General features: G+C 42.8%; 1 protein-coding gene across 1 annotated transcript in view; it reads left to right on the forward strand.

The window, feature by feature from the left end:
• The window catches only part of LOC115104531 (POU domain, class 6, transcription factor 2-like), a 117,923-nt gene that overhangs the window by 19,752 nt on the left and 75,438 nt on the right, over positions 1-22,733 (forward strand). Inside the window, exons 2-3 of the mRNA XM_065007152.1 lie at positions 4,695-4,792; positions 8,593-8,803. Coding sequence (XP_064863224.1) covers positions 4,695-4,792; positions 8,593-8,803 — 309 coding nt within the window. The remainder of the gene's footprint in view (positions 1-4,694; positions 4,793-8,592; positions 8,804-22,733) is intronic.

The following is a 22,733-nucleotide window of genomic DNA, read 5'->3' on the forward strand; positions in this document are numbered from 1 at the left end:
AGGCAGCCAACCACTCAACAGTCAGTCTCTGGTGTGTTCCGACTCCAAAAACGCTATTGACCTGTAACCAGCCAGCCTCTCCTCTCGCTCGGGGTCTCTAAACAGCGTATTACTTTCCTGCTCATCCTCAGGGAGCCTAACAAAGAGGACCCGGGGTTATTGGCAGCACATTATACTCAGGGTTATTGTTGAGGGCTTTAGTGTGCTCAATGAAAGACAGAAGAATGACATGAAAAACACTTTGTAAGTCTGGAGTCTAACACAAGTTGCTACCACATAGGGATACAGGGATAACATTCTTGAGCACGTAATGTTCTGCCACTCAGATTTAACTATAGCCTACTGTAGTGCACTATCCAGTACTGTATATGCTCTGGCCCTTCTCTTGCATGGCATTTTTGAAGTATTATACAGTATGAGTAGGAACTCTCTCTCTCTCTCTCTCTCTCTCTCTCTCTCTCTCTCTCTCTCTCTCTCTCTCTCGTGTGTGAATACTTGTCCGTGTGCCAATCCCATAAAAGCTATGCCGTGTCAGCCATTTCAGCAGCATTAGTGAAATCAATGGCCAAACAATCCAGCACAATTGGTCTGGTATTGACAGAATTAAACCTTGTGTATGATGTGACTTGTCATTTTTCCGGGCCTCAGTATGATGCCCTGATCCTCATCATCAGTGAATCTCCATTGATTGGTGCAGCCTGAGCGTTCACCCTCATTTGTTTAGCACTAAACAATGACAAGGAACAACAACACATATTTTTGTCATGAATATACTACATGTCATGTGAGACCAGCTCCATAAAGAAATAACATGCACTCAGCCCAGCTTTTTAAAAAGAGAGTTTACTAAAAGGGGGGGGGGGGGGGGGGGTTGGGGCGTTGATGGCCTGGTTGATCTTGAAAAGCGTGAACCATTACCACAGCTCTCTCTCCCACATTTGACAACTTATATAATGAATCGCCACTAAAACAGCTTAAATGTGAACATTTCTTTTATGGACACAAACTAGATTCAGTAATGCACTGGGGCAAAAGCTAACTCGGGACACAAAGCCTTTAATAGCACCCATTTCATTGAGATGGTCAATGGGTAAAACAGTTGTTGCATTAGAGTAGGTGGCAAACTGATTGCTTTATGAAATGGCGGACTTATTGTTTTGTGCTATGTTGTCCTCGGGGAAGCCCTCTGTATTGAGGAGAGCGACGGATGATGGCAAATAAATGCAGCTCTTTTGCACCCCATACGAAGCCTTCTGCCATTTGAAAGTGTCTCTCCAGTCGCCACTTAGGTGATCAATGCAAGATCATTTGTGTAGTGTCCAATATTGGGAATATTTCCGCACCATAAGCCACCTCAGAGCCCCCGCCAACACTAAAATAGGAATCATTCTAGTTGTAAAGTGTAGAACAGATGACAGTGGTTAGACTAAAGTGGGAGATAGTTTTGGGTTAAGTAAAAAAAAAAACGGCACAAATAGGTTACAAAATGGGATTTTATATTAACAAGCAATAAGCTCCTTACGGTCAAGGCAAAGTCTATGTGACAGAGAGAGGTAGTTATTCAAAATAATATAGTGAACACATTCATCAATTTCAGTGCTAGATTTTTGTGCACACAATAGTTAAGGAATTCCTTTAGTCTATGTTTAAAATCGTCAGTCTAAACTTAGTCTATGTATAACATTTTCATCAAACATTCCTATCAGCAAACATTTTATCATTCCATGTGCCAGTATTGGAATCCACTTAAGAAACCTTCACATTATATAAATGGGTTAAAATAACTTCAAAGAACAAAGAACCTCGTAATAAAAGGGAATTGAAGATGGCCTCCCTGGATATTTCTCCTGTCAGCTTTAAAATTTGGTTAAAGAAATCACACCCAAACACCTTAGGGAAAAGTGCATGTGCATTTATTTATTATCGATTCCTTTCCCCGAGCTAAACGTGTTAACGTCACAGATATTTGCAAGGGGATCAAGCTTTCTCTCAACATCCCGCTAAGTTATTGTGAGATGACGCAATGAAAGGCATACAGCAGTTATTGAATAAGCCATAGCCCCCCCCTGCGCTGCTTATCAAACGGAATACATTATTCACTGCATCCACTGCATTTATGAGCCATACGTTCATTACTTATTGATGGTTTTGTCATGCATTCTGTAAACTCTGATTCGCTCATCAATAATAGAGCAGAGTGATCCCTCTGATTAGCGGGGGATGCCAGAGTCAAGCCGTTGTTATTTCATCTCTGATATTGAGATGGAATTGGATATCTGCTAATTAGAGGAACTGCTGCTGCCTTTGTTCAATTCCACTGTCAAGGTTGTCGTTCTCTGATGTGACACTTGACGATACGCAGGCTTGTAGGCCCTGTTGTCTAAATGAATTAGCAGCTAGTTATGTCATTGGATAATGTCTAATATGTTCATGAATATGAATGAGATCCTCAGTTCACTCGTGAATTCCGCCTTTCATTCCGTGAAGAAACTTGTCTTCAAAGACATAACATTTAGTCAGTAGTAAGGGGTGAATTGATGCCATATAGAATAGCTGTGAGAAATAAGAGACACTCTTAACCAGGCTCATCATCATGCACTTATTTGAACCTCTTTTGAATGTTTGCCCCTGAGTTAGGATGAGACGAGGGTTCCGCTGTTCAAAGCCAAAGACATAGTGTCTTCCAATAGTTTTTTTTCCTTCTCTACAAAGATTAAAGGCATTGGGTCGGGTTATGTTTGACTCTTTATGGGTGAAATTGGTAAGAGACTGTACCATCTAATGTTAAGTGACTGCAGGGTTGACAAGCTTGGGTTTATGTGAACCAATATCTAGATGCAGGCCCAGTGAGCCAGAGGTAGAAACCAGCTCGAAATGCGGACTTGTCCCCAGGGCAATTAAATCAAGCCTCAAATGCTTAAGGTTTATTTGATGGGTCATGCCATTCACCAATTATTTGGATTTTATGTATAGATAAGATGATGTTGTGTGGCGGAGTGGAGTTTTGGATGTAATGTGCACATTTGTTCAGTCCCAGTCCCACACATCCAACCGGCAATGAGATCTTGGAACTCTCAAACGCAGTGTGCACGTTTTCACGCCTATGTCCAGTTAAGTTTAGAATTCATGAACAAAATGCTTTTTTAAACCGTTATTTTTGACGGTGTGTCTGTCAAATGTTCTTGGTTTTTCTAATTTTAGTCTTTTGAAGTTTGTTCATTCAATTTCGAAGGTCAAACAATGATTTTTCTTCAATAGTCCTCTTGTAAATTGCCCAAATTGAAAAGAGATAGACAAGTGTATTCATTTTCTTTGGCTTTCTCTGGAACTCTCCCACTCACATTCCTACTTTCCATGATTTGTGTACTTCTTTTACAAACTTGAATTGAAGTTTTTGAGGGAAGTGAGTTAGAATGTGTTGTGGTACAATGCATTGAATTTGTTGTGTGGTAGCCTACCATTGATGTATGACTGCATTTAGAGAAAGATCAATTTGATGAGATCTTTGTATTGATTACTTCTATTGACTTGTGATATTTGAGGCTTACGTTCTTTGGTCAATGAACTGGACTTTTGTAAAGCATGGACGTTAGGAAAGTTATCCAAGCCCATGTGGTACGAAAGCAAATAGTTTATCATTGAACTATCTGATTGAAGATACTTTTACAAAGTTGAATGTCTAATCTGCAGTGTACAAGATACAATAGCTAAGCAGAAGGGACCTATAAAGAATGTACTATGGCGGCAATGCACTTTTCTAGTAACATGTTATCACACAAAACCCTTGGGATTAATCACCCACAAACTGAGCTTGAGCTATTGAGAGATGCTGAGAGAGTCAAACCCACAGGGCAAAAACTGGTTGACTCAACATGTCATTTCAAACAAAATAATTTCATGTTTTTTCACCCAACTTGTGAACCTAAATCCAATGACATGGTGAAATGTTTTGTTGATTTCATGTTGAATTCACATTCGTTGAGAACTCAACCAAATGTAAATCAAAACCAGACGTTGAACTGACGTCTATCCCCAGTGGGAATGGTCAGTATCTGTGGCTCAAATAGTACCCTTACGGGCCCTCGTCAAAAGTAGCGCACTACATAGGGAATAGGGTGCCATTTGAGACACAGCCAGTGTCTCACCACCCACCCTGAGTGGCTTTGTTTTCCCTCCAGCCATCACATCACACAGCAGGCCAGGCTTATTATCATGTCTATGTCTGATGTGCGCCTCCGTACTCCGCTGTGGCTTCGTAGCATACAGGTCTAATGGTGTCTCATAGCCGCAAGGCTGCTTGTGGTACAAGGGGGGGGGGGGTAGATGGGCGATGATACTCAGCGATGCAAATGGATGAATAATGCGGAACCGGGGACCACAGTTTATGCAGCGCCATGGCCATCCATCCCTCATCCCTCCGCTGTAATCGGAGCGCCGTCTCCCCGTCAATGAGCCTCTCAGCTGACGGGTCATTTATTCAGGGCTGATTGTGAACGGCGGCAGTACGTTTATTGATAAAACACTTAAACACAAAATCCTCTCCCCTTCGTACTTGAGGCTGTGTGATCACAGCTGGCTCTGTCTGTGTGTGCATGCGTTTTTTTGTGCATGTTTTACGATTGTTTTGATGTTACAGGGGATTCAAATCTCTCTCTCCCTCCCCCTCTCTCCCCATCTCTCTTTCGCTCCCCCAGGAGCCCGTGACGGCTCTGTCCAGTCTGATGCCAGCAACAGCCCGTCAGAACAGTGTCATCTGGGTCAGTCTCACCCAGCCTACCCAGTAGGACCACAGGTGAGTGGTTCTCCATGTCACCTCCTCCTGACCTGCGCCTAAATACACACGCCCAGCACCACACACACAATCACACCAGGTACACAACACAACATGAAAATGATCTGAGAGGGATTTCAAATCCTCTGCAAAGGTAATCAGTCGACATGTGACCTTAATGAACATATATCTTTTTTGAATAAATGGTGAGTTGTTTACATTTCCTCTGCCCCCTTCAACGCCAACACAAGCACCATCTGCCCCCAGGCATCCCAATAAATAGCTCAATACGACAGTCAGCCTATGTGATTGGATTTATTGGCCTGGTGGCTCAGCCCTGTTTAATGAATATCTATCTCATTAGTCCTGTCTCACTGTCACCTCCCTGAACCCAGTAGTGTGAACAGCTAGCCAGCCAGGCAGACATAGGGCTTCCCTCCCTCCCTTTCCCTAACGAGGCCACTCTCCCAGCACTCAGTGGCTGCGTGCTAAATTACACCCTATTCCCTGTATAGCGCAGTACTTTTGTCCTGAGCCCTATGGGCCCTGGTCAAAAGTAGTGCTCGATAAAGGAAATAGGCTGCTATTTGGGACACATCACTCAGTGTTACTCAATAAGGGCTCCGCAACTGAATCAATCCTCATCAGGGTAAACAAAAGAGGATTACGTGAGAGACTAATTCACTGAGTTCCCTGCTGAATTACCTCACTCAGCTCAACAGAATGAAATACAGAGAACCAGACTGATTAAAGCCACTCTGATAATGAGAGACATGATAGCTGTTTCATCCATGAATGGTAAACAAGGTTATCAGACAAAATAGAAATGCTTTAGTGCAGCTAGTTGTGCCAGTCCCTATAAGCTTCAGAAGGTTGTTCCCCCAACAGTCTGTCTAATATATTAATGCTGTCAGTACAGTCTCGGTGAAGCTAACAGTTTTCAGAAAGAGGGTGCTCCCCATGCCATAACCAATTCTCCTATTTTGGGATCAATATGTTTTGATAGATTCTCACTTCGGAGCCGGATATTGTGCGAACCGGCATTATCCGAAGGTAGTTTACCCAACATGAATCCGCTTTTCCCCCTGTTTCCCACTCACAGTTAGGATAACAAACTCTGTGATTATGGGCAATTGCTATGGGCTTCCGGTCAGATGGTAGAGCCTGCTGGCCCCTATTGGGCAGAGCGGCAGCGTATCTCATCCAGGTCTAAAGCCCTTCCCAGACCCATCCAGGACCCCATCCAACTCCACCCAGAACACATGCAGAGAGGCAGGGTACCTTATTTAGGTTTGGACCAGAACATGTGCCTGTTCCCTGGGCGACCCCACTCCTCAACACTCAGCTGTCAGCCATGCCTAAGGCAGTACCACACCATCCCCACTAGACCTGCGTTGGAGAGACAGGCAAGACAAACACGGAGAAAGGAAAATAATGCAGAACTATTCACACTGACACCCAAAGGGAGCAGACAGGGCTGTTTACAGTAATGGTCTGGTATTTTAAAAGGACAGTTTTGTTTTCATGTTCTGGAAATTGAAGCTCACTTTGTGGTGGCGGTCAGGGGCTAGCTTTTCCGATTCAATTAGTATGCACACTTTGCACGTTTTACAGAAGCAAGTTAGGGAAACATGGAATATATTTCGGAACTATCCTTCTCTTCCCATCACAAAAGCCACGAGTCGCACAGAAACAAACACAGCCTAAAGACAAATAGCAAGGGGTCTTATTTACTTGAAGTGCTCTGAAGCTGGCAGACACGTGCCTGTAATAATAAATCAGAAGTACATTTGATGTATTTAGAATTGTGTTTAAAAAAAAATATCATTCCCTTCCATGTATCACTCTTCAGTGTCAGGGGAAGGGATCTCATTTCATTTCAATATCAAAATGTTCAAGATCAAATGTTCAAAGACTTGTCTTTGATTATATGCCACCACAATTCGACGTGAAATGTACGTTAAAAAGCGAGATTAAACATATGTGACTTGTCTTGACGAAAGGGCCCCGTTTGTTAATGTCCTGATGGTTCTTCTTTGCTCACTCAAATGACTAATTCCTTATTTAAAGCGAATGACAAAATGTCATTTTGAACGCGTTCAAAGCAGTCAACCCGTGTCTCTCGTTTCTGTTATGATTTGTTATAGTGTTTCAAAGCAAACTATAATTGTTGTGAATTTTGAAAATGTTCAGCATTTTAAACCTACGGTAATGAGTATTATATAAAACATAAAACATTCACATGACACAGTTGCTAGAATGAAAGGTCTCTCCATGCCAGTGACTATTCATTTCAAGCTTCGTCCCTGGTCTCCTTTGATCAAAGCTGTGGGACAAACAAATCCACGATCCAATTCGATTTGTAACTTTTTTTAATGCTAGTGTTTACCTTCCAATCTCACCCAGCCTCTTGGCTTTAAACCCATGCAACATCACATTCCTAAAACTGGGATTATGTCGAAACTGGTGATCGCTCTCCGCACGGCGCCGGGTTATCTTAGTGACACCGCTGTCACCCAGCAGCACCAAGCCTGGGAGGATGGTGCCATGTTCACACCAGTCGACCTCTCCACGCCGCCTTCCGCTCCTTCACCACAGGCGCCCCATGCAAAACAGAAGCAGATAGCTGGCAAGTGCCGTTAAAGGTTCGTGGGCTCAGGTTAGTGTGGAGGTGTCAAGCGGAGAAGGATCAGCACCGAGGCCACAGGGCAGCCAGGCATACTACAGGCATACTACAGGCATACTACAGGCATACTACAGGCATACTACAGGCATACAGGGGCTGAGACGTTCAAGAGCAGTTAGGCTGGGCTCGGACACAAAGGAGCCATGCATTCCTCCATGTCCATGCCCTGTATGTAGAGACACTAGCAGCTATTTTGGGAATGTGGTTTTACGTGATGCAGAACGCTTGTTTCCCCCCTGATGACACTATGAGAATCAAGTCTGTATCTGACAAACTGGTGAACTAATAGATGATATATCAAATGTAATACATATCTGGGTGTCCTAACTCTGCTCTGTATTCCGGTGCTACAACCATTTCCACATCTGGTGTCAATAAACCCGGGATCAGAGCACTGTGCTACAAAATGTGTTTGTGGCTGTATATTTGCAGAGCTGCTCGCTGTGAAAATACATTTGAACGGCTCCTCGACTGTGCCAAATGTCTTCTAGCGATACTTCAGATAACATATCGTAGCGTCTGTGTCTATGACTGCACCGATTCTACTCTGACTAATATTAGTGAATGCTGACATGAAGTCAGTGATGTACTGTATCTCCCACCAAACGGGGAAAGTGCTGATATTTATGAAAGCTTGGGGGAACAATTCAACGGCTGATTCTAGGGTACCAGAAGTGTGTTCATTGTGATGAAATATAAACCACTCTGCATCCGTCTGAATGGAAAATGCACGGCTCTTTTTCAAAGGTTGGAGTTGGATTCCTTTTCCCCGCACGCCAGCAAGCAGCACTGCGTTCCGACTGTCACTCTGACTGTGGCATGTTTCAAAGCACAGATGTCAGCAGAAAAAAAACAACAGCATTCAACACGTTGATTTATAGAGCACCTCTGTCACTTGAGTGAAATGTGGGTTGCATGTGTGATGGCCGTTGATTCCTCTCGGATGAATCTGATGGGGAATATCTTCATGTATTTTTATGAATGGTTCACTCCATTATCCCGAGGCCCTCATAAACATATGGGTGAAATGTGATGCGAACGTAACCTCTCTCTACTATGCATGCTAATACATGAATCACCGTTTACTATGCGTTTTTACTATGCATACTAATGTCAACATATTTTTGTAACCCAGTGTCTTTCTCTTCAGTCTCTGCTGGTGGCCCAGCAGCTGGCCGGGGGGTCGCCAGGCCTGAACCAGCCCATCCTCATCCCCTTCAACACGGGCGGCCACCTGGGAGGCCAGCAGGGTCTTGTGCTTTCCCTGCCCACCGCCAATATCCAGGGCCTGGTGGCTGCAGCAGCCGCACAGGGCATCATGACGCTTCCCCTACAGAACCTGCAAGGTAAGAGGGCTGCCTCAGCAGATAACCTATAGAGGACAGGGTGGGAGACTACATTTACAGTCATTTTGACAATGCATGTATTTGGTGTAATAACAGAAGTTATCTTTTATTTCCGTAAGAGTGCATTGTACTCTCCCCTCTCTTCTTTTCTCTCTATAACAGTGCACTGTACTCTCCCCTCTCCTTTTTCTCTCCATAAGAGTGCACTGTACTCTCCCTCTCCTCTTTTCTCTCTATAACAGTGCACTGTACTCTCCTCTCACCTCTTTTCTCTCTATAACAGTGCACTGTACTCTCCCTCTCCTCTTTTCTCTCTATAACAGTGCACTGTACTCCCCCTCTCCTCTTTTCTCTCTATAAGAGTGCACTGTACTCTCCCTCTCCTCTTTTCTCTCTATAACAGTGCACTGTACTCTCCCCTCTCCTCTTTTCTCTCTATAACAGTGCACTGTACTCTCCCTCTCCTCTTTTCTCTCCATAACAGTGCACTGTACTCTTCCCTCTCCTCTTTTCTCTCCATAAGAGTGCACTGTACTCTCCCCTCTTCTATTTCCTCTCTTTTTCACCTCATCCATAGCTGTTCTTATCCTCGCCTTTTAAACTTTAGTGCGCAAGTGTTTTCTTTTGATCATAGTTGTAAATGGTTTCCATTTTCATGTTTAAAACATTGTCTCTTTTATACCATTAGATTGAGGGATGGATGGGGAAACCATCAGTCATGAATGTTGCATGGAGAGGGGCCTCGCTAATGTAAAAAGATGCCAGGCTGCATGTAAAGCAGTGTGTTTTTTGGTGGAGATTACAATAATGCCCGGGCAGCACAAAGTGCAGAGAAAGGAGTCCTCCCTTTCCCCTCATGTGAGGAAATGGATGGACGGATGGATTGAGTGAGGAAATGTGAAGGAAGATAGAAGCTCTAATGGACACAAGCATGCATAAATAACAACGTGCATCATCGCTACGGGGCGAGCTTTTAAAAAATCCCACATCTATCTAGCCACTGAGGCCCCTCCAATGTATCCTGGAGCAAGGGGCGATAAGGGGCCCAAAAGGCTGTCTGTCTGTCTGTCTCACATTTCAACAACTTCTCACACTGTATGTGGGACAAGCCAGAGGAAGAAATAACCGACTGACAAACGCCTTGTCATAATGTTGAAGGCACAAAACCAACACCTCTCAATCATCCTTTTATAACAGATGGTTTGGTCCTCAATCACTTGCTATACTTCATCATCCGGTGGTTACAAAGTTAAACAATGAAATGCCTCCATGGCAGTTGAATTTGAAGCGTACAGAAGTACTGACAGACTGGCTGTTCCCACATCCTCCACCCAACCTATCTGAGGGGGACGCGGTGAAGGGACCTCCGTGAAGAGAAAGTGACACGAGTCAGGAGTGAAGCTAAATGTCTTGACTGTGTCCGGGGCCCTCCGGCCACGCGCCGCTCCTCCACTCTCCCCTGTCGGAGCGCATCAGGGCCCGGCTAAATGAGGCCTGCTGGCACAGCACCTCTGTAAGGCGGCCCCAGCCTGCCCCTGCCCTCGCCCCTCGCCCTTTCTCCTCGCTACTCACGCCAGTCCCCATCAACACTGATTAATCACACGTTTAATGCAGTCATTGCCCCTTTTGAGCTCAGAGCCAGCAGCCAGCTCATTTCACGACCTCAGGAGCAAGTGTGTTTTACAGCCCTGCTGTACTGTACTGTGTAACACTGCTATGCTGGTTAATTAGCATCAGATCAGACACATACAGCTGTTAGCCCACAGTAATGAGACTGCAGGAAGACCTTTGACTCTATTTAAATCTATTGACATGGCTAACGATCAGCTAATAGCTGTTTGTCTTTGGGAGGGTGAGGGATTCAGGATGGATTCCACTTTTGGAGTCCACGTTTTCATAGGCTTTAACAGAAGCCCAAATATAGTGCTAAAAAGTATGCATTTTCTATCAACACTGGCTATTTAATCAGATTGTTCGCCCCTATCTGCTTTAGTTTTATGCAAGGTGCAAAACATTCTTACAAATGAGACAAGCAGGGAAATGTGAGAACCAAGAGATTCCCGCTAAGCACCTCTTGTTAAACACCCCTGGCTTTTACCTTGTCTAAGATCCTTCTAGAGCAGAGATGGGCAACTGTTGGCCCACGGCCCCCTATTTTTAGGCCCACGGACCAATTTCACCCCCCCCCCCCCAAATGTCTTGACTGTGTCCGGGGCCCCTTACAAACTGACTTAGTCGGGGTCTCAACTTACTGTTGAGAGTTAGGATAATACAATACACAAGGTGCAATTATGAAATTTGGTTTCGCATCAGCAGTCACTCAATTGGCCAATTATTTTATTTATTGGTAAGTCAGTCTAGTGGCCAGCTATCTAATCTTGTAGTAAGCATGGTCGAATTACCGACCGGGGTGTGGCCCATTGATCATCAGTTATCATGTTAAATAAATATCTGCCCCATGGCAAAATGAGTAGAATTGCATTAAATTAGTTATAACATTTCTAAATCTTCTCTCTGTCCCAGAATTGCAGGAAAATATCTTTCACACATAATTGTTTTATCTTCGCTGTCCACTAAAATGTTTTGCTTGCAAGGTGTTTGCATGATCAGTTCCGTTATTTTGTGGCCCCCACCCCATCAAAGTTGCCCATGAGAGAGAGAGAGAGAGAGAGAGAGAGAGAGAGAGAGAGAGAGAGAGAGAGAGAGAGAGAGAGAGAGAGAGAGAGAGAGAGAGAGAGAGAGGAGTGATGAATAACCATCATTGTAATGGGGTTGTGCAGTAAGGTTGGAACTGTTGCTTAAATAAAACGGAGCAGCAGCATCTTGTCACGGAAACGGTAAACACAGCAGCACCCAGTGTAACTTGTTACTTGTCAGAATGATTTATGCCAGGAAGCATTCTGTACAAACAAATTCCTATTGAAACTAAACGAGGGAGAAAGTATATTTTTTTGATAGAGTGGACACTATTTTAGCTGCAAACTAGGTTACGGTCATGCTGTTTCTACAATTATGTGATGATGCATTTATTTATTAATTGGCTCATTAACATAATTGGTTGTTACTTCATTACTATATTGCTGTTGTATACTGTAAGTCATTACATATGTAAATAAAACAAAACACAGTTGCACAAAAAGTAACTAAATATAAGATTCTAGGAAAGATAGATTACTCACATTAATACCCTGACAATATTTATATTGGATTTTCAACATAGCTTTATTGCACAGAGGGCCTACAGTAACTGGCCATGCAAGATATCCTTCCTTGTATTGTAAGTTGTACTGTATCAATGAAACAGAAATGTAATGCTCAGCGGAGGGAAATGAATGAAACATCATTTGTCTGCGCATTTTCTCTAGGACTCACTCGACAGTAATTCCAGACTCAATTCCACTGAACAAACCCCTTTCTTATAAGTGTTTCCCGTTCATATTTGCTCTCAGCCCAAACTCCATGGTGCACATGACGCCAGAGACCCTAGTTCTAACGGTGAGGTGATAGCATTGTTCCCCTGCATTCGTCCAGAGGAAACACGAAAACATCACTCAGGGATCCAGATAGATAAACCCTGTGTGTCTCACTCACCTAGCGCTAGCCTCATGAGAAGCCGTGTCAGTAGCAATCAAAGACATGTCTCCTCCCTGGTTTGATGAAAACGCTCAAACGCAATCGGTGGCGTTCTCATGTTGTGAGTGGGTGTTAACACGATACAAATTATGGAAATCACTCCTCTCATTACAGCGCCAAAGGGTGGACTCCTGGGGGGTACATTCCCTAGTCAATGTCAGACTCCATCTTTTCCGACTCTGCTGACGGTTTGGGTGTACGCCACCGCTCCTTTAAGAGGTTAGCTCACCACAGCTCCCAGAAACACTGGGATTTAAAGGAAATACCTGTCTATGCCCTTCCTTACTCCATTCCACCATTGGCACAGTTGGTGCATTTCAAACATGTCGTTCAGCTTCATTTGTACAGTGCTTCATACAGTGTGTGTGCGTGTGTGCGTGTGTGCGTGTGTGTGTGTGTGTGTGTGTGTGTGTGTGTGTGTGTGCGTGCACTTTGCGGCAAGTAAACATTTGAATAATAAGAATACTTACAATGACTACAACAGATTGGTGTTGGTAAAAAAAAATCCTAGCGATGAGTACATCAAGATAGAGTATTTTTATGTCAGAGAGACTTCTGAGGCTTTTATTACTCCCATAATTCCCCTAGATCAACACCCCTATCTATTCCGTTCTCAATACAATAGAACCTATCCCAGCCCCTCTCCCTTCTCCTGTTGATTTTGAAGTGTTTCCCACCAGTATGTAATCCACGCCGTTCCTTTAATGATTCAACTTTGCTGTTGTTGTAAGATGACTTGCAAGGGAGAGAGTGACATTAAATAAATAACCGTGATAAAATGTAGACCTCATACATTTCAAAGCTAATGCAACTAGCAATGCCATAGGAGCAGCTGCACACACTGTCCTGGAGCGATAATTTGATTGATTTGTTGTGACAGCAGCCAAATAATTGAGAGCGAGAGGTGCTGTTGGCGATAAAGAGCAGGCTGAGGCAGGTTTATCCCAGGCAATCCCAGCAGACATGGCGCCGTGGCTCTCATCTCTGCCATTGATATCAGCTACCATTGGGTTTATTGTTTTGTCTTCAATAAGCAGCTTGGGTACGTAAAGGAGCGAACTGCTTATGTGACAGTTCGGGAAAAGAAAATAACTCACCAATCAGAATGTACCACAGCAGCGTACAAAAGGTTTGAATCAAACCCCCTCGTATTCACTTCAGCAGGCACACACCTATCCCTTGACACGTATTGCTTAAACCTAGGTGTTCTTTTTTTGGAAGCAAAGGTGTAATTCGATTTCACCTCCGAATTTGACGTCATCTCAAAGCGTTTGTTATCAATTTGCGGTGGAATTGTAACACAGCGAGTGAGATCAAATAAGAACGGAGAAACATAAGCATGAACACTTTTTGAGATATGTCACGCCGTACACCCTTCATCCCTCGCTCTGTATTCACGTGGCCTGTTATGTGTTATGAAATTGCCATGACCTGGCATGTTCTCCTATGTTTACTGGTCATAAACATTGGCCTGCTAAATCCCAGCTCCTCCACCCTCTCTTATTTGTTTTGGAGATGGTGGCATTGTCACTCTGGTTAAACGGCTGTAGCCTTTGCTCTCAGCCCAAACTCCACGGTGCGCATGGCACCAGAGACCCCAGTTCTAACGGTCAGGTGATAGCATTGTTCCCCTGCATTCGTCCAGGAGGAAACACGGAAACATCCCTCAGGGATCCAGATAGATAAACCCGGTGTGTCTCACTCACCTAGCGCGAGCCTCATGAGAAGCCGTGTCAGTAGCAATCAAAGACATGTCTCTGTTGGGAAATTATCCCAATAGAGAAAAAATGTCCTCGTTTGCTACCTATATCCCCCCCAATAGAATCCCCATACTTTAACGATGACAACTTATCCATCCTAGAGGGGGAGATCAACAGGCCCGGGGACATGTACTAGTCTGTGGTGACCTAAATGCCAGAACTGGACAAGAACCTGACACCCTCAGCACACATTCCCTCCCCCATATGCCTCCCTAGAAACAACTACGACAACATAACCAACAAAAACGGGTCACAACTCCTGCTGCTCTGTCGCACGCTGGGTCCCCCATATGCCTCCCTAGAAACAACTACGACAACATAACCAACAAAAACGGGTCACAACTCCTGCTGCTCTGTCGCACGCTGGGTATGTACATAGTCAATGGTACGCTTCAAGGGAACTCCTACGGTAGGTACACCAATAGCTCATCTCTTGGCAGTAGTACTGTAGACTACTTTATCACTGACCTCAACCCAGAGTATCTTAGAGTGTTCACAGTCAGTCTACTGACACCCCTATCAGATCACAGCAAAATACACTCTACTTGGAACAGAGCTATACTCAATCATGAGCCAAAATAACTGAATAATATTAAGAAATGCTATAGATAGAAGGAAAATAGTGTGGAAATCTACCAAAAAACAATTAGGCAACAACAAATTCAATCCCTTCTAGACAATTTCCCAGACAAAATGTTTCACTGTAATAGTGAAGGTGTAAACTTGGCAGTAGAAAACCTAAGCAGTATATTTGACCTCTCAGCTTCCCTATCAAATCTAAACATGTCAAGCAGACAACCTAAGAAAATTAACAATGACAAATGGTTTCATGAAGAATACAAAAACCTAAGAAAGAAATTGAGAAACTTATCCAACCAAAAACATAGAGACCCAGAAAACCTGAGCCTAAAAGAAGGAACAGTACTTCAGAAATCAGCTCAATGTAATTGAAGAATCTATAGACTCTAACCATTTCTGGGAAAATTGGAAAACGCTAAACAAACAACAACACGAAGAATTATCTATCCAAAACGGAGATGTGTGGATAATCCACTTCTCCAATCTTTTTGGCCCTATAACAAAGAACAAACAGCAAAAACATATATATGATCAAATACAAATCTTAGAATCAACTATTAAAGACCACCAGAACCCACTGGATTCTCCAATTACATTGAATGAACTACAATACAAAATACAAACCCTCCAACCCCAAAAGGTCTGTGGGGTTGATGATATCCTAAATGAAATGATAACATAAACAGACCACAAACTCCAATTGGCTATACATAAACTCTTTAACATCATCCTCAGCTCTGGTATCTTCCCCAATATTTGGAACCAAGGACTGATCACCCCAAACCACAAAAGTGGAGTAAAATTTGACCCCACTAACTACCGGAGGATATGTATCAACAACCATTTTTGGAAAATCCTCTGCACTATCATTAACAGCAGACTCGTGCATTTACACAGCGAAAACAATGTACTGAGCAAATGTCAAATTGTTTTTTTACCACATATTCACCCTGCACACCCTAACTGACGAACAAACAAACCAAAACAAAGGCAAAGTCTTCTTACGCTTTGTTGATAAAAAAAAAATGTTCGACTCAATTTGGCATGAGGGTCTGCTATGCAAATTGATGTAAAGTGATGTTGGGGGAGCACCCGGCATCACCCTACTAGAATCTAAAGTCAAATGTCTACTGTTTGTTGATGATCTGATGCTTCTGTCCCCAACCAAGGAGGGCCTGCAGCAGCACCTGCAGTTGAAGTCTGAAGTTTCCATACACCTTAGCCAAATACATTTAAACTCCGTTTTTTCATAATTCCTGACATTTAATCCGAGTAAAAATGCCCTGTCATAGGTCAGTTAGGATCACCACTTTATTTTAAGAATGTAAAATGTCAGAATAATAGTAGAGAGAATTATTTATTTCAGCTTTTATTTCTTTCATCACATTCCCAGTGGGACAGAAGTGTACATACACTCAATTAGTATTTGGTAGCATTGCCTTTAAATTGTTTAACTTGGGTCAAACTTTCCAGGTAGCCATCCACAAGCTTCCCACAATAAGTTGGGTGAATTTTGTCCCATTCCTCCTGACAGAGCTGGTGTAACTGAGTCAGGATTGTAGGCCTCCTTGCTCGCACACACTTTTTCAGTTCTGCCTACAAATGTTCTATAGGATTGAGGTCAGGGCTTTGTGATGGCCACTCCAATACCTTGACTTTGTTGTCCTTAAGCCATTTTGCCACAAATTTGGGAGTATGCTGGGGATCATTGTCCATTTGGAAGACCCATTTGCGACCAAGCTTTAACTTCTTGACTGATATCTTAAGATGTTGCTTCAATATATTCACTATTTTCCTTTCCTCATCATGCCATCTATTTTGTGAAGTGCACCAGTCTCTCCTGCAGCAAAGCACCCCCACAACCTGATGCTGCCACCCACGTGCTTCACGGTTGGGATGGTGTTCTTCGTCTTGCAAGCATCCCCCTTCTCCTCCAAACATTACGATGGTCATTATGGCCAAACAGTTCTATTTTTGTTTCATCAGACCAGAGGACATTTCTCCAAAAAGTACGATCTTTGTCCCCTTGTGCAGTTGCAAACCGCAGTCTGGCTTTTTTTATGGCGGTTTTGGAGCAGTGGCTTCTGCCTTGCTGAGCTGCCTTTCAGGTTATGTCGATATAGGACTCCTTTTACTGTGGATATAGATACTTTTGTTTCCTCCAGCATCTTCACAAGGTCCTTTGATGTTGTTCTGGGATTGAATTGTACTTTTCACACCAAAGTATGTTCATCTCTAGGAGACAGAACGCGTCTCCTTCCTGAGCGGTGTGACGGCTGCGTGGTCCCATGGTGTTTATACTTGCGTACTATTGTTTGTGAACGTGGTTCTTTCAGGTGTTTCAGGTGTTTGGAAATTGCTTTCAAGGATGAACCAGACTTGTGGTGGTCTACAATTTTCTTTCTGAGGTCTTGGCTGATTTCTTTTGATTTTCCCATGATATCAAGCGAAGAGGCACTGAGTTTGAAGGTAGGCCTTGAAATACATCCACAGGTACACTTCCATTTGACTCAAATTAATTAGCCTATCAGAAGCTTCTAAAGCCATGACATAATTTTACGGAATTTTCCAAGCTGTTTAAAGTCACAGTCAACACAGTGTATGTAAACTTCTGACCCACTGGAATTGTGATACATTGAATTATAAGTGAAATAATCTGTCTGTAAACAATTGTTGGACAAATTACTTGTGTCATGCATAAGTAGATGTCCTAACCAACTTGCCAAAACTGTAGTTTGTTAACAATAAATTTGTGGAGTGGTTGAAAAATGAGTTTTAATGACTCCAACCTAAGTGTACTTAAACTTTCTGCACAGATTCTGTCAGACCTGAGCCCTGACAGTAAACCTCTGTAAGACAAAAATAGTGGTGTTCCAAAAAAGGTCCAGTTGCCAGGACCACAAATACAAATTCCATCTAGACACCGTTGCCCGAGAGCACACACAAACTGAACATACCTCGGCACCACAGGTAACTTCCACAAAGCTGTGAACAATCTGAGAGACAAGTCAAGAAGGGCCTTCTATGCCATCAAAAATAACATAAAATTCGACATACCAATTAGGATGTGGCAAAAAATACTTGAATCAGTTATAGATCCCATTGCCCTTTTTGGTTGTGAGGTCTGGGGTCCGCTCACCAACCAAGAATTCACAAAATGGGACAAATACCAAACTGAGACTCTGCATGGAGAAATCTACAACAATATCCTTTGTGTACAACGTAAAACACCAAATAAAGCATGTAGAGCAGAATTAGGTCGATACCCGCTAATGATCAAAATCCAGAAATTAGCCGTTAAATTCTACAACCACCTTAAAGGAAGCAATTCCCAAACCTTCTATAACAAAGCCATTACCTACAGAGATGTGCACCTGAAGAAGAGCCCCCTAAGCAAGCTGGTTCTGGGCTCTGTTCACAAACACCAACAGACCCCACAGAGCCCCAGGACAGTACCACAATTAGACCCAACCAAATCATGAGAAAACAAAAATATATTTACTTGACACATTGGGAAGAATTTACAAAAAAACTGAGCAAACTAGAATTCTATTTGGCCCTAAACAGAGAGTACACAGTGGCAGAATATATGACCACTGTGACTGACACAAAATTAAGGAAATCTTTGACTATGTACAGACTCAGTGAGCATAGCCTTGCTATTGAGAAAGGCTGCCAAAGGCAGACCTGGCTATCAAGAGAAGGCATGCTAGTGTATGTGCACACTGCCCACAAAATGAGGTGGCAACTGAGCTGCACTTCCTAACCTCCTGCCAGATGTATGACCATATTAGAGACACATATTTCCCTCAGATTACACAGATTCACAAATAATCAGAAAACAAATCCTATTTTTGCGGTGAAATACCACAGCAGCATGATTTGTGACTTGTTGCCACAAGAAAAGGGAAACCAGTGAAGAACAAACACCATTGTAAATACAACCTATATTTATGTTTATTTATTTTTCCTTTTGTACTTTAACTATTTGCACATCATTACAACACTGTATATAGACATAATATTACATTTGAATTGTCTTTGTCCTTCAGAGCTCCTGAATGGCGCAGCGGTCTAAAGCACTGCATCTCAGTGAAAGAGGTGACACTACAGTCCCTGGTTCAAGTCCAGGCTGAATCACATCTGGCTTTGATTGGGAGTCCCAACTGGCCCAGCATCGTCTGGGTTTGGCTGGGGTAGGCCATCATTGTAAATAAGAATTTGGTCTTAACTTCCTTGCCTAATTAAATACACTACTGTTCAAAAGTTTAGGGTCACTTAGAAATCTCCTTGTTTTTGAATGAAAAGCAACGTTTTTGTCCATTCAAACAACATCAAATTGATCAGAAATAGAGTTCCTCTGTCTGTGTTCTTTAGCCCATCTTGATCTTTTATTTGTATTTGCCAGTCTGAGATATGGCTTTTTATTCAGCAACTCTGCCTAGAAGGCCAGCATCCCTGTCACCTCTTCACTCTTGACGTTGAGACTGGTGTTTTGTGGGTACTATTTAATGAAGCTGCCATTTGAGAACATTAGTCTGTTTCTCAAACTAGACACTCTAATGTACTTGCCCTCTTGCTCAGTTGTGCACCGGGGCCTCCCACTCCTCTTTCTATTCTGGTTAGGGCCAGTTTGCGCTGTCCTGTGAAGGGAGTAGTACATAGCGTGGTACGAGATCTTTCCTGGCAATTTCTTACATGGTATAGCCTTCATTTCTCATAACAAGAATAGACTGATGAGTTTCAGAAGAAAGTTATTTGTTTCTAGACATTTTGAGCCTGTAAACGAACCCACAAATGCTGATGCTCCAGATACTCAACCAGTCTAAAGAAGGCCCGTTTTATTGCTTATTTAATCAGAACAACAGTTTTCAACTGTGCTAACATAATTGCAAAAGGGTTTTCTAATGATCAATAAGCCTTTTAAAATGATAAACTTGGATTAGCTTGCACAACGTGCTATTGGAACACAGGAGTGATGGTTTCTGATAATGGGCACCTATGTAAATATTACATTAAAAATCTACCGTTTCCAGCTACAATAGACATTTACAACATTAACAATGTCTACGCTGTATTTCTGATCAATTTTATGTTATGTTAATGGACAAAAAACGTGCTTTCCTTTCAAAAACAAGAACATTTCTAAGTGACCCCAAACCTTTGAACGGTAGTGTATATATTTAGGAACTAATGTTAACTGTTCATTTTTTATTTCACCTTTGTTTAATAACTATTTCACTTGCTTTAGCAAAGTAAAAATGTTTCCCATGCCGAGAGAAAGAAGAGAGAGAGAGAGAGAGAGAGAGAGAGAGAGAGAGAGAGAGAGAGAGAGAGAGAGAGAGAGAGAAAGAGGAGAGATAGAGAGAGAGAGAGAGACTCTTTGATGCCAGTGTAGTAAAGGACAATGCTAATCAGACATGGTTGTGGGTGCTTCACTACAGCAGGCTCTGGATCTGCCCTAACTGTGGCAGAGAGAGCACTGTGGGAGACAGTCTGCTAACATCATGTCATAAACATAGACTCAAGACATACACTTGAGGTGCTTGTACTGTGTAGGGCGTGATGTTTATTTCTGCACATGCTTTGTACGATATAGTAACCGTGTTTGTCGCCCAGTAATTTGGGCTGACAATAAAGGCATGTGTGGGGAGAATACAGTGCTCTCTTCTGACAGAGAAGTGGTGCACGGAGGCCTGAAATGACTTGAGCTTTGCCAACCGGCATTAAAAATGAAATGACAAAGTTGGAACACATTCCTTTTACCCCAGCCAGCTGTCATTCGATCAACTACTGGACTATAACAATATATTACATTATCAGCCTGACTCACTGTCGTCCCATGCTCAGTCAAATATGGAATGAAAAATGGGATGGTGTTAAAGGAACGTTTTTTGTACTTGTTCGATACTGAATTTGTATTTTAAACCTTAAGGTATTATCATTATTATTATAGTCAAAATAATAGATACAAATTCAAACATTTGACATTTCAACACTTCCAATGTTTCCAGCAAGTTACTTCAGTGCCTAGGCAGTCAAGAAGACGGCTGGAAGCATAATGCAGAATTAGCCCTTTACTTATTTTACCTCCAGAAGGTTTCCAAAAGACTTGCTGCCCTCACTAATTAAAGGTCTGCCAGAGATTGCCAAGGCATGATTCCTAAGCTTTCAGGAACAATCTGTAGTCAAGCATTTTAAATGAAAATTGATTTGTGATTTAAATGGTCAGTGAGGGGAAAATGAACTTACGAAATGTTGAAAATGAAATATTAGGCAAGGTGCAGTGGGAGAGAGCAGACCGAGATGGTAATTTTGTGGAACTGGAAATCCCGCCTTGGCAGAATTGGGTGACATTTTACATTTATCTGTGTTCTGCATGGCTTGTAATGTTAATGGTAATTTTATGGGACTGAACTTGGAATGAAAATGCCGTTATCTCAGATTGCCTCCAATGTAGAAGTGTGTAAGGGAGCGCGGTTGTATCCTTTATTTCCCATTTTCCAGTAATGTGACTTATTGCATGATCTGTCCTCTGTTTTTGAATGTATGAATTCAGACCATTTTTTTTATCAGGCAGTTCTACTCAGAACACCAATTGCAAACACACACCTTCACTGAAGCAAATGCTATACAGAGACACTGTAGTATTTTACCACTGGGTTGTTTGAACATTCATCTTCGTTCGTTAGAGATTTAGAAATGTGGGTAAAAAGTACTTGCTGAATGGCTTCTGACACTTTTATTTCTACCAAGCTATTCAAATTCCTCAAGGGATACTTAAAAATCGAGTTTACTGACATTGTTAACATTCGGCTGAAGTATGTAGTCTTCAGAAACAGCGCTGAATACTTTCCAAAGGAATGTATATTTATTTCATAATGGACGAGTAGCTACTATTGGAATACAATATTTGTTCAATACAAAAACATCATTATCAATACACCTTTCCGGTAAAAATCTTTCCGGGACATTTGTGTACTTTTTAGCCAGTAGTTCTGAAAGTAGCGCTCAAGGGCCAAAACGGGTCCCCGAAAATTCCGTACTATGTCATTATGTGCAGATGTAGTATGTCATTGCTCACTCTCTCTCTCTCTCTCTCTCTCTCTCTCTCTCTCTCTGCTATGCCACTGAGCCATTGGGCCCGCCCGGCAACCTCATTGTAAAATACTGGGCAGGCCTGGGCCAGCCTTCTTCTTTCACTGTGAAACTTGTCAATGTGCATCTTGCTAGCTGTCACTGAAATGGCGGGGGGCTAAAACTCATTGTCTGGAGCTCTAATTCCTAGGGGGCTGGCCCACGTGGGCCAAGCTGGCAGTGCTCAAATTGGTGCTGTAGGAACAACACATCCAGCCCAAAAGAGGGAGGTTTAGAAAAGACATTACATAGTCGCCAAAGTTATGGAACGTCTCTTTAATAATAACACAAAATCAATAAAGACGTATCTACTAATCAATAATGCTTACACTCAACCCACATTTACACCTTTTTATCAATAGTCTGTGCACTTAACATGTCCTTTCCCTACAAAGGTCAGACAGGCATACACTAAACACAGGCATTTCAAAAGTAACAGAAACATCTCAACAGAACAAAGTGCTACTCCAATAAGGGCTCAGGGGGTCACAACACCAGCGAGCCCAGCCATATCACACTAAGGTCACTTTTAAACATGACTCTCCAATTCCATGTCTGTGAAACCAGAGAGCTTGTGGTGATATTTGTCAGCATATGGTGTTGAAGCAAACCCCACGGCCATTAGGAGAAGCCTGGACCACTAGGCTGCTAAAAGCTATCTGTGGTTACTAATTGCTGGCCGGGGCCTAATTGCCTTAATTAATAGGCTTGGTGTCTCAGGCCTGAGACAGGGACAGGGGGGCTTATATCAGTGTCAGATGATTTCTGGGGAGTGGTGTTGGGGTCCCTGGGGCGCCATCTCTGGGCTCACCGCAGACACA

Source organism: Oncorhynchus nerka, linkage group LG22 (genome assembly GCF_034236695.1).
Source record: "Oncorhynchus nerka isolate Pitt River linkage group LG22, Oner_Uvic_2.0, whole genome shotgun sequence".
NCBI lineage: Eukaryota > Metazoa > Chordata > Actinopteri > Salmoniformes > Salmonidae > Oncorhynchus > Oncorhynchus nerka.